Here is an 18,915-nt window from a genome sequence, read left to right on the forward strand (position 1 = left end):
CCAGGGAAAGTGGACAAAAGTGCCCGAGATCAGCCTCTTAATTTACCCAGGGCCTAGTGCTTGGTTTTGGGCATGGAAATTCAGGAAACTCCCCTGAGTATTTTATTAAATATCTGAACTTTGGAGAGGAGTTGGGGGACACACGACACATCAAATTACATCTACAGATCAAGACGAAGCTATTGGAAGTACTCCTAGCGTGTGAAAATGTTTGTGAAAAACATGTGCAAAGTCTCCGAAAACGGAGCAGTGGCTGTGATGCTAGCTTTGCGGCTAGCGGTTAGTTGTTATTGTTTGAAGTTGTTGCTATGGAAACAACATGACGGAGAAAAAATTAATATCTTCTACATATAATAACGGACAAAGTAAAGAATGAAGTGTAGGCTATGCCTGTTTGAAGTTGTTGCTAAGGAAACAACATGACGGAGAAAAAGTATAATCTTCTACATATAATAACGGACAAAGTAAAGAATGAAGTGTCGGCTATGTTTAAATGTTCGGAATTTGACCGTGGTGGCCCTCTTGAGTTGCCGTAAAATATGACGAATATGACGGAAGACGGATGCGACGGAAATACACCCGAACATATCTGGTAGCCCGAACATATCTGGTACTGACACCGGGGCTGCTTCTCAGGTCGATTAAATGAAATCCTTGCTTCCCTCACTTGCGTCGTTTCCCTGCGTTTAGTCCCTCCCACCAGGGAAGCATGGAGGGACGCAAGGAAACCACGAGAAGCAGGGAAATGAGTTTTAAGAGCAATGGGACGTCCTTTCCTCCGGAGCGTCACGTGAAGCGACGTCCGTTTGTGATGACGCTGCACAGCTGATCGTCTGACAGCAGCCAGCTCTGTCCCCGTTATTTCCACACACACCCGCCTCTGTTAGTACACATTTACTGACACAAATATTTGTATCATCTGTTGTAGATCCCAATAAATAAAATAAAATAAGAACTCATTCTCAAAAAAGATAAACGCCATTCTTAAAATGTATAAACGAACAATAGTTTGATTAATATTGATTAGAGTGCACAAAAGAAATAAAATAATTGAGAGAAGAAAAAGAGATATGTTATCTATCAAAACCCAGTTAGATTAACATTGATTGGATTGCACACTTTGTTTGTTTGTTTGTGTGGATATGGAGCACATTAACATTTTAATAGCACTTAATGACTGACTGAATGGAAATGACAATAAATGAAAATGTAAAACGAAAAAAGCGATCATGAAAATGTTTCCAAAAAATGAATAAAATGATTTTTGACCACTTTGTTGTTCAGATATATCACATATTTGTAACTAAATGAAACAGGAATTGAAACAAAACACGGTATAAACTGAGGAGTGAGTCCCGTGAGGTTCATGTATTTTCTTCACTCCGCTGGGAAACGGCTCTCATGTCAAGAAGCATGAGATCAGTGCATGCACTGCATCGTCCAATCAGTGAGCGATACACAGTAAGGGGGCGGGGCGAGTATCTGAGGATTTCATCGGAGGATGGTCTGGTGGTTCCTCGGTTATCGCTCCTCCATGATCGCTCCTCGCTCCTCGATCCTCGGTCCTCCGGCAGAAATAAGAGCCATGGGACGGTACTCAAGATGGCGCAGTTAAATCAACTTCCGGTGAGACCGAGGAGCGAGGAAATGAAAATAGTCGACCTGAGAAGCAGCCCGGATCTCCGCCAAATCCAGGATCATCGTCCCCATTTTCGCTCCCGTCTGTATCTCTACCGCTACTTGAATACTGTGGCTCAAACTGGTATGGTTCCACCACGTTAGACTCCACACCGGCATCCTCTTCAATAAAATCCTCCTCTTCTTGAAAGTGCACCGAGTCTATTGACGACTCACTGTCACTCGATTCTGTCGAAATATCCGAGCCAGAGTCCGACATCAGCCATATAGTAAGTGTATTATTCAAAAAGGGTTCTACTCGTGACGTAACTAACCGGCGAAAGCCGTTTGGTCCGGAGCGGTCGTGTAACATCGGAAGCGAGCATGGAAAGTTGTAATAAATCACGATTTATAAATACAGCGGGCATATTGTCATCAATGACAAATGATTTCCCATTAATAATAGTATTTATTATCCTAATAAGAATAGTGTTGTCCTTCATTTCGTAAGCTCTTTAAAGAGCAAAACTGAAAATAATAAATACATACACAAATACAGGAACTAAACAATAAACGTCTGTTTTTCTAGAAACGTTTTTAAAAATATATATATTATTGATTGTATGTATGTGCTTTCAGCCCTGCTGGCAAGTCATTGGAGAACCGTTGCTCTCGTGTGTCTATCTCCGGAAATACGTACTTTTGTCTTCAAAATAAACAGATTTGTTCAACATGTTCTGGATTATAAGAAAAAAATTCAAATGGACTTGTTCTTGTAATTTCAAACATGCTTTGTTTTACTTTTGTTTGGAATATTGCTTTTCTTGTCAACTCATTTATTTTGAATGATCAAGACCGGAAGTTATGTTTGATGATGCCGCATGCGCGAGGGAAATAGAGTTGCTAGCGCGAGTGTAAATAACGAAGCAAAGTATATAAAGTTAAGAAGTAGCTTTATTTCGTATTTAAGTTGTCTTTTGTAGCATTAGCAAGCTTCTAGGCGTTTAACCTAGCTAACTGAGGTTGCATTAGCAAGCTGTGTCTCTTAACAATCACATTAATTTAAATGTATTTAACGTTAGCCAGCTAGCCACGCATAGCTTAATTCGTTGGCAACTCCAAACAACGTCGACGTTTTGAGATAATTCGTACTTTAAAGTAAACACTTCATTTGAAAGTTCTTCTCTCGTATCTTTGAGATGTATTCTTTTTCGTTCTAACTTAGTGTCGTAAACAGCTGTTGGGAATGTTGCCTCGCTTGAGTCATGAAGGGACAACAAACGATTCAGAGGACGAAGAAGAGGTGCGTTCATATTTACTATTGCTTTTCATTATTGTTTTTTGGGGCAGACAACAAATGTAGCGCTGTATGTATGTTTAAGCTGCAACATTGACACTGCATACTCTCACAGCCCGAGCGTCCTCTCAGTGAATTCTACCCATATATCCGCTGTGCCCTGTGCAGTTACTTCCTCATCGATGCCACCACCATCATAGAGTGCCTGCACACATGTGAGTGACAACAAGTTATACCAGAGGTCTGCTTTAGTTTCTGTAGTCCTCAAAATACTTTGAGAGGATGCAGGAGATCCACAAGAACTGTGATGTTAATTTAATACATTATGTCCCTAACTTACTGTATCGCAATAATGAGGGTTTCTCTATTTGGGATGCAGATATTCACATAGGAAACAATGGAACTATGTTCATTAGCGATGCAAGTAACCTTTCAGGATGCTTATACCAATATGTCCTTCCTAGATTGATGGTCCTATAACATGCATATCAGATTTAACAACACAATACACAAGAAGAGAGCAGTTTAACCATTATGTGTTTAGCGGATACAGGTTATAGCTGATCTTAATATAGACAACATGTATCAGAAATGTCATTACAGAAACGCAAAACACATGTTATATTGGAGGAAACCGTTTCTCTATAGTTTGTGTATCAATATTCTTTGAAAACATCATTTTTAAACCACTCGGTTCACTGAATGTCTCAGTTATTTAACAACTTGAACACCTTGAATTTAAAAGATGACTATCTTCAAAATCAAAGATTATAGTTCTGAGGTCTCAAAGATTGATATGTATATCAGCTTTAAAAGTCCATATTAATCTCTCTTTGCCATCTACTGTCCTGACTTTATTTTGATGTGTTTATCTTCTCCAAGTTTGCAAAAGCTGCATCGTGAAGCACTTCTTCTACAACAACAGGTGTCCAACATGCAGCACTGTAGTCCACCAGACACAACCGACGTACAACATCAGGTAGGTCTGTCAATATGTGATGCATTAGTTCAATTGTGTTACCTTTTGTACCAAAAATAATGATATCTCTGTCAACCATATGTTTTACAGTTTCAATGATTATAGGATTATGGTACAGATTTAATTTCAGAAATGTGGTTGCATTTATTTCCAAGTAAGAACAGTTATTTATTTTTTATTGAACACTTTTTCTGCAGACCTGACAGACAACTGCAGGATATTGTTTACAAAATGGTTCCCTTCCTGGAGGAGTGTAAGTACAGTACATACAGTCACAATCATTTTGATGGTCTTCATGTACTCTATCTCTTTGAACTCTTATTCCACAGCCGAAAGAAAACAAATGTGTCAATTCTACAAGGAGAGAGGGCTGGATGTGCCAAACACAGGTAATTCTTTAAACTTAAACGTTTAAAATCAGAAGGCTTGGTGCAACGTTAGATAAAAAGCTTGTGATTTTCTGTAATCTAATGTTCTGGACTTTACTTTTGCTTCTGTGAATAGCTTTTTGAAGTATTAAGTTAATCTAATTACGTTGTTCATTTAAGCAGACATGGGTTTTAAACATGGGTTTGTCAACAGCATCAAAAACATGAAAGTTTGTCACACAATCCATTACCTTGTGTTTTGCCTCTCCTGCTTTTCAGTTGTAATCTCGCCTCCAGGTCCTGTTGTCATAAAGAGGCAGAAGAAAGAGAACATTCCCCCGTCTGTGTTCACCATCCCTCCTGAGCTGGATGTATCTCTGCTGCTGGAGTTTGTTGGGTAAGGATCTATACAGCTATGCTGGACATAATTTTGTCACAACAGCTGTATTACCTATTAAAAAGTAATTAACCTAGTAGACATTCTGCTAGATATTATTGTATGCCTCAGAACAAAGACAATCTACTAAACTACAGTACCAGTCAAAAGTTTGGACACACCTTCTCATTCAGTGGTTTTTGTTTATTTTTTTATTTTTTTCTACTTTGTAGATTAATACTGAAGACATCAAAACTATGAAAGAACACATGGAATTATCTAGTTAACAAAAAAGTGTTACAAAATCCAGAATATGATTTATATTTTAGATTCTTCAAAGTAGCCCCCTTTTGCCTTGATGACAGCTTTGCACACACTTGGCTTCTCTCAGTCAGCTTCATGAGGTCGTGACCTGGAATGGTTTTCAATTAACACGTGTGCCTTGTCAAGAGTCAATTTGTGGAATTACTTCTGAATGTGTTTGAGACCATCAGTTGTGTTGTGCAGTGGTAGGGTTAGTGCACAGTGGAAAGCTCTATTTGACTACTGCTGTAATCCATAATATGGCAAGAACCACTCAACTCAGTAAAGAGAAACGACCGTCCATCATCACTTTAAGAAATGAAGGCCAGTCGATCCGGAAAATGTCAAGAACTTTGAAAGTATCCTCAAGTGCAGTCGCAAAAACCATCGAACGCTATGATGAAACTGGCTCTCATGAGGACCCCCCCCGGGAAAGGAAGAGCAAGAGTTACCTCTGCTGCAGAGGATAAATACATCAGAGTTACCAGCCTCAGAAACCGCAAATTAAAAGCACCTCAGATTAGAGCCCACATCAATGATCACAGAGCTCAAGTAGCAGACAATCTCAACATCCACTGTTCAGAGGAGACTGCGTGAATCAGGCCTTCGTGGTCGATTGATGCAAAGATCCACTACTGAGGATGAACAACAAGAAGAAGATAATTGTTTGGGCCAAGAAACACAAGGATTGGACATTAGACAGTGGAAATCTGTACTTTGATCTGATGAGTCCAAATTTAAGATTTTCGGTTCCAACCACCGTGTCTTTGTGAGATGCCGAGAAGGTGAGCGGAAGGTTTCTGCATGTGTGGTTCCCACCGTGAAGCCTGGAGGAGGAAGTGTGATGGTGTGGGGGGGCTTTGCTAGTGACACTGTTGGTGATGTATTCAGAATTCAAGGCACACTTAACCAGTATGGCTACCACAGCATTCTGCAGTAGCCAGCTAAATATAAATCATATTCTGGATTTTTTAAAACACTTTTTTGTTTACTAGATAATTCCATATGCGTTCTTTTATAGTTGTAATGTCTTCAGTATAACTACAATGTAGAAACATTTGAAAATAAATAAAAAAACTTTGAATGAGAAACTTTTGACTGGTAGTGTATGTTTAAAGGTCCCATGACATGGCCATTTCTACTGATCAGAATTCCATTGTTGAGGTCTACTAGAATATATTTACATTGTTCAATTTTCCAAAATCACATTGGTTTTCTCATACAGCATCTCTGTATAGTATGTGTATTCACTCTCTGTCCTACACGCCTTGTTGGAGCTCCTGCCCCCCCTCCCTATGAGCCCAGTGTGCTCTGATTGATCAGCTCGCCCACTCTGTTCTGATGAGTCCACCATTGTTGCAGCGGAACATCAGTGATTATGTTTTACAATGGCGTTAGCAACCAGAAAATGACACCAGTAATGACAAACAGTTGGTGGGACGTTGCGGGGGCTCGCTGCTGCGGACAGTGTGAGCTGGATCGCTGTCTCAGGCTGAGAAATCCGCAGAGCCGCAGCTGAGAAAAGACAAGGCTGAGTGAGTGAGTGTGTGTGTGTGAGGAGTACCACGGATTGGTTTATTTGGACCTGCGTATGGTCACGTCACTATACTCGAGAAGAAAAAAATGGAAAAAGAAACCGGTCTTTTCTGTGTTAGAGCTTTACTCGCTACAAGGTGTACTTTGAGGGTTTGTGACTCTGCAGACCGTTTACATGCAGAAAAAGCTACATAACACACGGGATGGGTAATAACCGGAAAAGCATGACATGGGACCTTTAACATATTTTCATTCTTCATGTCGTTGTTGAGGAACATATTTTCCTAGGCCTCTGCCTTTTACCCAGTTTATCACTCTACTCCTATATTCAGCGTTCAGGAACGTGGCCTCAAGGTGCTACTGTCTCCCGTCATCAGCATTCGGGCATGCGACTTTGGTTGCCACTTTCTCTCTTCCCTTGAGAATAGTTTTGTCTAGAACTAGATAAATACTTGGGTTTTGGGAGAAATCTTCAGAATTGGTCTGGCAGGAGCTGGGTCACTTTGTTGCTGCAGCAAATGTCTTTTGTCCATTCTCTGGCCGTAACTTCCAATACATTCTTCATTGCTGCCATCAAGTGGAGCTCTCCCGTGTTCTCATTGGGTTTCAACACTGTGCTCCAGAACTTTCCTTTGCAGTCGTTAGTGAGATGTCTTTATTGGTTAATTAGCCACACCTGGTGTGAGGTTGATGGGAAAGGGCTTAGCCTCTGGGAAATTCATACAGAGTCAAGTGGAAGAACATGTGTCCTTTGCAACATTGTGTTGACATGCCAAAAACAATGTGTTCTGCAAACAGGGTCTATTTTTGTTGTCTGTTTCCTAGTAACAGTGTTTTTACAAGCGTAACCAAGAGGCATTTTCACAGCAGACTTTTTACATCATAAAAAAGCACAGTTGGTACTAATAATACAACAATGGCACTGCTTTCTGTAAGCCGTGCCAACAAGCCAGCATGCACAATACCAGTGAAGAATCCTGCAATTCTCAGGTCTAAATGGTATGCGGCCATTATTGGGTTTTGGTATAATCACATTTGAACTGATTCACTACTGGTCCTGTTTTTTAAAATATTTTCTTCCTTTCTCTATTTAAAAACAAGCATGTCATTTCAGTTGAAAAAAATAGTCAATCATTTTTAATGTTACCATTGTTATTTATTTAGAACATATTTTAATGTATTCATTTAATGCTTTTGACCTGTAGACACAAATAAATACTTCTTGTTTGAAAAAGGTACAACACAGTCTGTAGAAGGCCCAATCCCAAACCGCTCCCTACAACCTACCCCTACACACTACCCCTCCGTTCGCGCGGAGGGTCCGCCACATTAAGTGCTTTTCCAAACCAACGAGTGTGGTGCGGTGTGGAGGGGGAGTGGGTTATCAAGCCATCAAACATCGGTGCTGACTGGAGACCGGTCTCTACCCGACGCTGTGTCGCCGTCAGGAAACACGCTGTTTACAAGTAGTTCCAGCAAACATCCACTGATAAACTGCGATGTTAACAACCTCATGATAACCTCATATTTGTTTACTTAGGATCATACATGTGTTTAGTCTAGAAATACAATTAAAGATGTTTTATTTGAGTTATTAATTTTTATTTTTTGTCTAAGACATTAGTTCCCAACCTGGGGGGCGCCAAAGATCGCAGAGGGGGACGCCAGGCCTAAGATGATTTGAGGCCAAATATCATATTTAGACAATTTTTTTTATTTTTTTTTTACATATAATCGTAACGCAATACATGATTGCCACTAAAAGCCTTGTCTCTACATTACAATAAAATATAAAAAATAATTGATTAATTAATTAGAATACAAATTCAAGTTAGTAGCTAATAAAGGCATACAAAGACAGAAATGTATAATTCTTTTTTTAATAGAAATGTTTCTTCTGCCCGTAAAGTCTCCAAACCAGGCTTTTCTGGATAAGCACATTTTTAAAACATAGTCATTGTCCATGCCGGTTTCAGTTGGATTATTTGTCACTGTTGCTCCGATCAGGAAAAAAAGGTTGGGAACCACTGGTCTAAGAGATGCTGATTTGAAATCGTTGTTACATACAGTTACGGCATTTCCTGTTTCTGCCGGAGAGAGGGGAGTTTGTCCTAAAGGGTATGGCGTGGTTTGGGATTGGGCCGTAGTGAATGAAATATCCTGTACATGTAGTAACACAGACATCCCACAAGAGGAACCGTTCTCTTGAATTGACTGCTTGTTGTTTTTTTTTACCATAAAGTTGTCCTTACTAACTATAACTTCTGTTTTGTTTTCAGGGCTGAAGAGGGCATCGCTAATTACAAGGTAACACCCCCGCTTACTATTTGTAGCACTTCTTATTGTATTATAATAGCTTGTTTACCAGAAAGATATGTAAATAATTAGTACATTTCACCCTGTCCCTGTTTAGCCGTTAGAGAGGCGGTACGTCCGTGTGTCCGGGGAGGCCACTGTGCGCCACGTGGAGATCTTCATCAGGAGGATGATGGAGCTGAGCTCAGCATGCCAGGTGAGTGTGCCAGGCTTACAGCTAATGAGTTCTCCAAGTGACACACCCACACTGATCCTGATAGTTGACAGTTTGGGACAGACTTAGAAGCGGGACAGTAAGGCAGTTGGCATTACAGCATAGTGTAGGCGTGTACAGGGTCATGTGGTGTATGCAAGTGAGAGGGATCACAGATTAAGAGTAACACACCTGTGGCATATAATGCATATGAACAATAACTGTTGTAAACCCACAACAACAGTGTTATTTCCGATTACTAGTGCGTGACACAGCTGATCTTTTACAATTTCTAATACTTATAACACAATTTTTACACATTCTAAAAGGTATTTGAAAAGATGATTGTAACCATTTTACATCATTGCATGGAAGACAGTTATTTGTTGGCAGAGTTGGGTGTAACGCGTTACTGTAATAATATTACTTTTGTCGGTAACGGAGTAGTGTAACGTGTGTTACTTTTATAAAATCAGTCATAATCACACTGACAGACAAAAGGGGTTTCTTCTGCAGGTTTATATGTACGTAATCTGCGCGACTTGCGCGTCCACATCTCCACTTGCAGTGCTGCATAAACATGGCTGAGTCAGCGATAACTTTCGAGGGGTGGAGGTATGCCCATTATTTTGAGTTTGTCCGAAGAATAGACAGGAATGTGACGGTGAGGTGCAAACTGTCCAGGCCAGAAGCTGTTATCCACTGCTGTAAACACCACGTCAAACCTCAACAAACACCTGCAAAGAACACATGCTAAGGTGACGCTAATAGCGAAGGACCCCCAAACCCAGAGTGAGGATGTTGTGAGTGCACCGCCGCCAACTCCGAAGCAGCAACAATTTGAATTTGGAGGACCGGTAACCAAAGCAGAGATGGACAGGCTTGTAGCATCCTTCATAGTAGAGGAAATGTTGCCCACTTGCACAGTGGAATCACCATCGTTCAGAGATATACTGCGCAAAATACAGATAGCAGGAGACAGAGGACAGTCATGGTCAGATAGGAAAACATTCAGGAGCTATCTGGATCAGTCTTATGCGACAATGGAAACTGAACTAAAGAGAACATTTGAAACTTTAGCAGTCTGCGTGATCTGCCTGTAGGGAGCGGCGGGCCGGCCCTGCGAGTAAAGTAACGAGTTACTTTATGTAGAGAGTAACGAAGTAGTGTAATATATTACTTTTTTTTTAGTAACGACCCCATCTCTGTTTGTTGGTCACATGCCTAACTGACATCTAACATGTTGTAGATCAGGGGTGCCCAACCAGTCGAGATTCCCAGTCGATCGCGAGATGTGTCTAAAAATAGAACAACAATATTCAATATTATGTCCTAACATAATCTTCCCGTGCCAGAATAATGCACTTGAACGCATCAAAGCTTTGTGATTGGCCGGCTAGACCCCATATGTCGGGGCGTGGCTGGTCCGCAGTGGGCACTATTTCGCTGACGTTGTCCGTGTCAACAACAGGAGTGAAGGTCCGCACACACACATGACCGCAATGATGGCAGAAGCAAAAAAGCCCAAAATATATAATTTTCACTCCGAGTGGGAGGATGATTATTTTTGTATCTATTCCAATTCAAAGTCCATCTGTCTCATCTGCAATGCGAGCGTGGCTTTATCGAAGAAGGGTAATTTAGGAGCGGCATTTCAAAACAGTGCACAAACGCTACGAGACGGAATTCCCTCCTAATTCTGCCCTACGCTCCCAAAAGGAGAGGGACCTGAAAGGACAGCTAAATGCATAGCAGGCCATTTCCACCAGGCCCAACAACAAGAGCAAGGCTGCTACCATAGCATCTTATCGTGTCAGTCACGTTCTTGCGAAACACATGAAGTCTTTCAAAGACGGCGAAGTTGTGAAAGAAGCATTCCTGGAGGCTGCCGACGCGCTTTTGGGGGACAGTAAAGCATTTCAACAGGTTTTTGATATAATAAAAACTGAAGTTGGATACCGTTATTAATCAGCTGTAAGTTGTAGTTTGTTTGAACTTATTCATTATAATTATTGTACAAAATGGTATAAGAATGCAAACTTAAATTGATTATAGTCTATCATCAATTCAGGTTAAGAAACTAGTGTTGCTGGCATCCTATTTTAAAGGCATTTCTTTTTATATTCTACTAAAATGCAACAAAAAAAAGGTTTTATTCTATTAATTTTGTCTTTTTTATTGCACGTTGGCAGCAGATTCCTGTGTAGCTTCAGATCTGAGTTGTCTTATTAGTAAGCCTAATTTTAATGGCAAAGAAAGGGTTCAGAGTCTTTTCTTTTTCCCTGTGTCATATGTGGCAGCACTGTTCAATGTTTCTTGAAAACATTACCCACTGTAGTATGTGACGTGTGAATAAACTCCAACTCTGTATCAACAACACTGTTGTGTAACTTCAGTTAAATACTATCTGTATGTGTGTAGATTAGAAAGAGGTAAGATAAAGGATCTGCAGTATTTTATGAAGTATTAATCGTACAAAGGCCAGTTTTATACAAGTAGAAGTGTGTATTTACCTGGTAGTAGGCTGTCAGTAATGGCTACGCCTCTCTATTTGGACTGGTAGATCTCGGCAGACTGGCAACTTTAAAAGTAGCTCTCGGTTCAAAAAAGGTTGGGCACCCCTGTTGTAGATACTGATAAATTCAGGCTAGCCAAAACAACTGAACAGGGTCTCTCCAGATCATTTCTGTGATATATTTAATGGGGCTATTTTTCCCCTGGAATAGCAGCATGGCACATAGTGGAGGTCTACCTTCAGGGTTCGTACGGGTGCTGGAAATCCTTGAAAATGCTTGAAATTGTACGAGGTGTTTTCAAGGTTTGAAAAGTGCTTGAATTTGGGGAATGGTACTTGAATTTGGGATAAAGTGCTTGAAATTGTAAATGCTTTACTTCGCTTTTTAGATTAAAATAAAATAAAGAAGTCGGGGCGCGCTTAATTGCTTCGCTTTTTACATAAAACAGCTCTGCTCCGGCCTTCCCGCGCTATGCGCGTGCCCTGCAAGTGTTTTTGTTACGTGTGACCTGGGCATTCTGATGAGAGTGATAGAGGACAGTATGCCAGGAGGTTGCAGTTTCAACGAGCGTTGGCTAGCAGAAGACAAATACAAGCCATGGCTAAGACGAGGGTCAAGCCCATGAGTAGCCTCCTGCAAAGTTTGCAAAAAATAACGATGGCAGAGTCTGCGCTGACGAGCCACAACAAAGGTACGCCGTAGTAGAGCATTTTAGATTAGGCTAACGTTGCATGTTACGTTTGTTTAAACTAACGTTAGCAAGCTGAATAGCGAACTCGATGAGGGATAATAATAATTGCTGGGGACAATCATTTCAGAGGAGCGTACCTATGTTAATATGTGCGTTACAGTCGCCATCCTGTGGTGTTCAGAGGATGAAGCACTCACTGTTGTAATTCAACCCAGTCTCACGGCATTTCGTGTTATAGTCACGAAATATAATCTATTGATTCGACACAGAGCGATTTTAAAAGCAATGTATTTCTACTGGTAGTATGTTTCGTGCCTAAACCAAATGTGACTTTCTCTATCGAAATCAGTCACATTGACCCGAAGACACATTTTCGTTTATATTACTGGTCTGGGGGAAGCTCGCGAGTGTGTTTGTGTATTTTTGTGTTTGTGTGTTTGTGTACCGGGGAAACACTCACAAGAAACACCGGCTGTTGTTATGCTTGCCGTGACGTTAAATTACTCCGTTCTCCACTTGTAATTATGCCTTTACAAGCTTCAAAGTTGTATTTATCATCTGAATTTGCCAAAACAAGTTTAAAGGAGACATGTCATGCTTTTCCGGTTATTACCCGTCCCCTTGTGTGTTATGAAAGTTTTTATGCATGTAAACGGTCTGCAGAGTAAAAACCCCTCAAAGTACACCCCGTAGCGAGTAAAACTCTTAACACAGAAAATACCTCCCCAAAATGCCTCATTGGAGATTTCTCATTTTTCGTTGTTTACTTCCTGGGTATCGCTCAAGCCCCCAGGAAGTGCGCCGGACTCGGATGAAAATATTCGTGGTGGTGTTATGTGTACGCAAATTGACGTGCTTGATGTGAACGAGCCTTTTGGGGGGCGTGGTTAAAGTTGCGCATGCTCTATGAGCGCACATACGGTTACTTCTCAGGCATGCTGGGTAATCTGTGACGTTTCACTCTCTCAAAAGTTGGGCCATTTTGTCATCCATGTGCCAATGAGCAACTCTCATAGGAATGAATGAGGCCCCGCCTTCCACGCTGTATGCAGTTCTTATTATCCATCCATGGTATCGCTACGTAGGGATACCCAGTAGCCACGCCCAGAGCTATGACCAGGCTGATTGGTCCAAATTAACCAATACACACACACACACACACACACTCTGTCTCTCTCTCTGTCTCTCTCTCTGTCTCTCTCTCTCTCTCTCTCTCTCTCTCTCTCTATCTCTCTCTCTCCTCTCTCTCTCTCTCTCTCCTCTCTATCTCTCTATCTCTCTCTCTCTCTCTCTCTCTCTCTCTCTCTCTCTCTCTCTCTCTCTCTCTCTCTCTCTCTCTCTCTCTCTCTCACACACACACACAATACAGGCACCTCTGCTGATTTCTCCTCCCTGGCTTCAGGCTGATAACAGACAGTTGGGATCGCGGCGAAATTCTCTCTGCAGACCCATTCTCACAACGTTTATCAACCTATAAACCTTTTTCTTACTCAATATCAAGCCACACTTATTGTTTTTAATTCGGCTGTGAGTTTGTGTGTGCTCAGGATGAGTTTGGCTGTGTATCGCTAAACAAGGAAACAACACCTCCACGGAGCTCAACGCGATTCACAACGTCCCGACCAATCAGAGCACACTGTGCTCACAGGGAGGGTGAGGGCTGGAGCTATTGGAGCTACAACGAGCCGTTAAAGGCAGAGAGTGAAATTCAGTGAATACACGTAGTTTACAGAGATGCTGTTTGAGAAACCAATGTGAGTTTGGAAAATTGCACAATATAAATATATTCTAGTAGACCTCAATAATGGAATTATGATCAGTGGAAATGGTCATGACATGTCTCCTTTAAGCCCCAAGGTCCCCGCCGGCGGGTACTTTTTTTTTTTTCACGACACTGTGTCTCAGGGGATCTTAATATTTAAGAACCTATTAATGTGTTATACCAGATTAACGGGAATAATCTCAGCTAACTGACGATACAAACCATGTTTACCAAAACAAGACACAAGTCTCATAAGAAGCATCTAAATGACCCCTGAGCGAAAAATGCTAACGCACTTTGGCACAGAACTCAAGATAAAAGATACCCTTATTACTTATCGTAGCTGCACATACAAGATATCCGATTAAAGCTGAGGTTCCACAGATTATTTAGGTATATATATCATCATTGAGTGATCCGAACTCTTGACAGGGGAAGCAAACACAGGCATCACAACACGTACTTTTACGGAGCTTTTACAGATTTCAATCAGCAAAATCGACCTAGGGGGCCAGAGATATGGAAAATCCACCCAAATGACCCCAGAAGTGGGTTTTTTTTGCTAAATCTCTCTAAAAAGGTCAAATGTCACTTGTTTTGCATCAATTTTGATACAGGGTACTTATTATATGTTGTAGTTTGGATTCCTAAAGCTTTTAGTCTACCATCCCATCATTCAAGGGTGGTTTTCACTATAAGACTTTTTTTTTTATTGGACGGACACAATGATTTACATTTTTTTACTGTGTTCAATCTGAATTTACTTTAAAAATAAATCATATCTATATTGATTCTGACACATCTACATCCAACTCACAGGTGTAACCTTGCTTTGAGAAAAAATATTATTAATTTAACCCTTTTAGAAGGGAAGATATGGTCATTTGTTCTGGGAATGTCATTTTCGAGCCTGAGACCTGAAAAACAGGCTCGGGGCTTAACAAGTTTCTGAAAGCCAATACTTTGTTTATTTGAAAACAGATGAAAACAAACTGTCCCGGACCCTTTCGTGTTATCTATGATTACTATACGCCTTTACTTCATAATTTCAGCGGAGGGAGGGGGAACGGCGCTGCGGAAGAGCAGGGTGCAAGTTGGGAGGTGCCTCTTCTTCCCTTTACAAGCTTCAAAAATGTATCTATCGTGAGATGTTGGCAATAACAGTTTAATATTCTGAAAGCCAAGACTTTGTTTATTTAAAATCAAACAAAACACCCGAACCCTGAAAAACTAGTTTTTTTTACACAAATCCACGTTTATCTTTTAAATGAGCCGTTGCCATTTTTGACTGATTTCGATAGAACGGGTCACAAATAATAACAAATTAGAAGGAAACAAATATATACAGATTTCAGTATTCTGAGGCTCTGAGCCCCATTTATTTTCCTCACAGACGGCAAAAAAAAGCCCGTCATTATACGATTTAAAAATAAAAACAATAATCGTGGCTTGATATTGAGTAAGAACATGTTTTTATGAACCACACAGCTTCCGGTCTTCCAAGACCCGACCGGAAAAAAAGACGCAGGCACGAAACACACTACCAATAGAAATACATTGTTTTTAAAATCGTTGTGTGACACGAAAAAAAGGGGAAACCGTGTTGGTGAATACGAATCAATAGATTACATTTATTTCGTGACTATAACACGAAATGCCGTGAGACTTGGTTGCGTAATTAGACCTTAGCTTGTTAGTATGTTGTAAATGATAAACTGAGGATTTGACCGCGTTGCTATGGTTGATACTTTTAGAAACAGGCTTTTATATAAAATCTTGAAGTATTATACAAGTAAAACTACATTTTGCTTTAATCCCATGTAATTGTAGAATGAACACAGTCTTCCTTTGAAGATGTATAAGTCAGGTGTCTTGAGTAGTCAAAATTACCTACAAATCATTGTACACATTTGTAAATATTATTTTCCACTTGTTACCATTGTGAGTCTATTTTTATGCAGCTCTGCGTGATTTTGTGGCTACAATTCAGGCTAATAAGCTACCAGAGGTGGAATAAGTACTCAGATATTGTACTTGAGTAAAAGTAGAAGTACTCAGATCTTGTACTTGAGTAAAAGTAGAAGTACTCAGATCTTGTACTTGAGTAAAAGTAGCCTTGTCATTTAGTTATTGAAAGACATGCATCTTGTCAGCATAGTTATCATGTTAAACAGTAGGAGGAGAGATGTGGTTGTGCATTTGTAATGCAACCTTCAGGGATACAGCGACTGGTCAACTGCTCAGGTCAAAACCCAGCAGGGTGCCTACATCGAAAGGGCAACAATAACTCCTGAAGAACAAGCTCAATCTGATTATAATCACATCATAAGTGCAGTGATGCCACATGTATGTCTCAAGAGGCAAGGACACGCTGTAAAAGAAGGTCCAGGTATTAAATCAGACATTTCCCCCTTTCCTCCAAATGCTAAGAAACAGAAATGTTAGTTTACTCGGATAGACAAGTTCAGGTGTAGGTGAATCAAGTATTTAGTAACACTTGGAAGAGGATTAGCAGCTTACATTGATTTCCTGTCCTCAATGCTGCACCCTGGCATGTCTGGACAAAACGAGAGTGGACAGAGAAAGACTTGCCGGTGATTGTATGCTGTCTATTTTAGCAAAGGGCACAGCAGCTTACCTTCAATTCCTATGAATTCAACTGACAAAGAACCAGATGATCTTCAAACATAAAAACAAAAAGGACATTTGTGAAGTTATTGTGAAGCGTAACTCAGCATCTTTGAGCTGGACATAACCTAAAAGTTGTGAAAAATTAGATGGTTTAGTTTGGTCAAAACCAACACATTTCTGAAGTCAGAATTTAATGTAGGACTGAATGCCCTGAAACCTTTCTGCAAAGTCATTTAAACACATACACACACAGAAATGTCTTGAGGCATACGGTGTCTGATCAAATATCTACAGCTGTGCTCTAAATGTGTCTGTGTGTCCTGCAGGTGGACGTGGTTTGTGGAGATCACCTCCTCGATCACTTCCAGTCCCTCAAGGACATTCAGAGCTTTGTGGGTGAAGAGGCACTGCAGGTGAGCCCCACAAACACACACAAGAGGAAGACATTTTAAGACGTTATATTATGAAGAACTCCAGGAATACCTTTAAGTGATTATTTCTGTGGTTCCATTTTGCTACAGGACGGTCTGTTGGTGCTGCATTTTGGCCTGGTCCTGCCCTCCCAGCCATGAGCACGAGAGGTGGATGTAGTCCATGAACTCATCACTTGGATTTCCTTTATTTATTAACAGTCTGAAATGAAAAGATCTAAACATTTAAAACTGCAACGTTCAATTGTTTTAATAATATTATCACTGGGCATTCAGGACAGCCCTGGTTTCTGTTTCTTGCGGACAGACATTTGATTAACAGAAGTGTCATCATGCAAATTGAATTAAACCCGAGTCCTTGTCTTACTGCCAAGATGTCTTTGAAGGCATCGTTCCAGGTGCTTCCTTCCACAGCACAACGTTGTGCCTGCTGCTGTCGCTAAAACGTGTGTGTGTGCGTTTTGATTACTTATGTTTTTTGGAAACCAGGAACTATATCTTATTTTCTTTATTTATCATCTCAAGGTCTGAGCGGAGTTTCATATTGATTGTTGTGATTTAAGGGCTTGAAACAAAAGGACCTCAACTACCAAAGGTTTTTGTGTGGAGCTTTATATACTGTTTATTTTATTTACAGCTTGCTTTGTGTTGATTGACATATTTAATTCAATGGCATTTGTATATTCTGCTGATGGGGTTTGTTCAAAAATCATTTCCTACTCAGTTGTCAGAATGAATTAATAAATGACTGCTCAACTGAGGTATGTTTCTCGATTCATCCACGTTTCCTGGTTTGAGCTTAATTTCCTCCTAAGGTGTAAATGCTCTTCTCCCACCAGTGTCTGTGGTTGTTTAATATCTTGCTACACTAAATGAATTCCCCATTTCAAAAGCCAACTATTTCTGATCTTCTATCCTTTAGTAGAGGTGTATGGTGATCTGCTCAGACCCCGGCCACACGAGGACGAAAACGGCTAAACGCATAGGATTAACGCAAACGCAATCACAAACAAGCTTCCGTCCACACGCAATAGTTATCCGGATAGTGTCTGCCCACACGAGACCGCTCCGTTTAGCTCCAACCGCTGGAGAAGCTGCAGTACATATATATACATATTCAGGAGCCTGTACGTGGCGCTGTAACTTCCTCCACAAAAGCAGCGAAGAAGCATGGTTGTCATGGTTGCCCTTCTGTTTATTCTCCGCGGTGGGGGCCGAGGGAACCGGGCAGAGTTTTTCGCCAGTCAACGTGTATTAAAGTTGAAATCTTCCGACAAAATTATAAAAGTGCCGGTCAAAGGTCTTCTTTGTTATTTATTGAGCTTTAAAACAAATGAATAATGACTCTATATAATATAATAATATAAATACACGGAGCCTCTCTTTTTCCTCCCTCTCTTCGGACAGCGCCAGTGTCTGTTTCATGCAGCAGCTGATCCAGTAATGAGTGACCCGGCTGACAGTAAAAATAAACATATTTTATAACTAGTTTAGGTAGTTTGAGAGGTGTCTCCGTCCTGTCATATTAGACTTCACTCGCGTTTATGTCCATATCGAGAGAAAGATAAATAATCTGAATTCAGTGTGCAGTTTACTTTGACGCGGGGGTGAGCAGCAGAGGTGGGGAGAGGCGGGGCTATTGCGCAATCATTATCAGAAAATGATCGCTGAAGCTGCAGTACATGTTACAGATATGGGCATCTGTTAATGCCTGCTATATAGTGACGCCTGTTGGCGCTTTAGTAAACTGCACGCTGACACAGGCTTACACTGTGATGTACTATATCCGCAAGCGCGGGAATATACATGTGATGGAGTTGTGAGTTACGGAATAAAGCTGCAGACTGAAACAGTACATATCTACAAAAGCAGCGAGTAAGATCCCCCCCGGATGTGTAA

At 40.7% G+C, this 18,915-nt stretch overlaps 1 protein-coding gene across 6 annotated transcripts; it reads left to right on the forward strand.

Moving 5' to 3' along the window:
- Positions 1-1,602: 1,602 nt before the first annotated feature.
- Positions 1,603-17,794, forward strand: pcgf6 (polycomb group ring finger 6). Of its 6 annotated transcripts, none has more exons than XM_034225132.1 (11): positions 1,603-1,907; positions 2,843-2,920; positions 3,030-3,129; positions 3,797-3,893; positions 4,091-4,146; positions 4,223-4,282; positions 4,541-4,658; positions 8,756-8,783; positions 8,890-8,988; positions 16,912-16,998; positions 17,107-17,794. In XM_034225132.1, exons 2-11 carry the CDS (start codon positions 2,864-2,866, stop codon positions 17,155-17,157), a joined length of 753 nt encoding a protein of 250 aa, XP_034081023.1. In that variant the 5' UTR covers positions 1,603-1,907; positions 2,843-2,863; the 3' UTR covers positions 17,158-17,794. The 6 variants fall into 6 exon arrangements, with proteins under 6 accessions (XP_034081023.1, XP_034081031.1, XP_034081049.1 ...); XM_034225140.1 differs by lacking the exon at positions 1,603-1,907 and adding an exon at positions 2,374-2,392; XM_034225158.1 differs by lacking the exon at positions 1,603-1,907 and having other exon boundaries at positions 2,468-2,920; positions 8,865-8,988.
- The last annotated feature ends 1,121 nt before the right edge of the window (positions 17,795-18,915 follow it).

Source organism: Gymnodraco acuticeps, unplaced genomic scaffold (genome assembly GCF_902827175.1).
Source record: "Gymnodraco acuticeps unplaced genomic scaffold, fGymAcu1.1, whole genome shotgun sequence".
NCBI classification, from domain to species: Eukaryota; Metazoa; Chordata; class Actinopteri; order Perciformes; family Bathydraconidae; genus Gymnodraco; species Gymnodraco acuticeps.

Excerpts from the sequence above, each read along its gene's own strand:
- pcgf6 (XM_034225132.1), top strand. The coding sequence starts at position 2,864 with ATGTTGCCTCGCTTGAGTCATGAAGGGACAACAAACGATTCAGAGGAC. Across the intron at positions 2,921-3,029 it reads ATTCAGAGGACGAAGAAGAG|CCCGAGCGTCCTCTCAGTGA; the intron begins GTGCGTTCATAT and ends ATACTCTCACAG. Across the intron at positions 4,147-4,222 it reads GGTTCCCTTCCTGGAGGAGT|CCGAAAGAAAACAAATGTGT; the intron begins GTAAGTACAGTA and ends CTTATTCCACAG.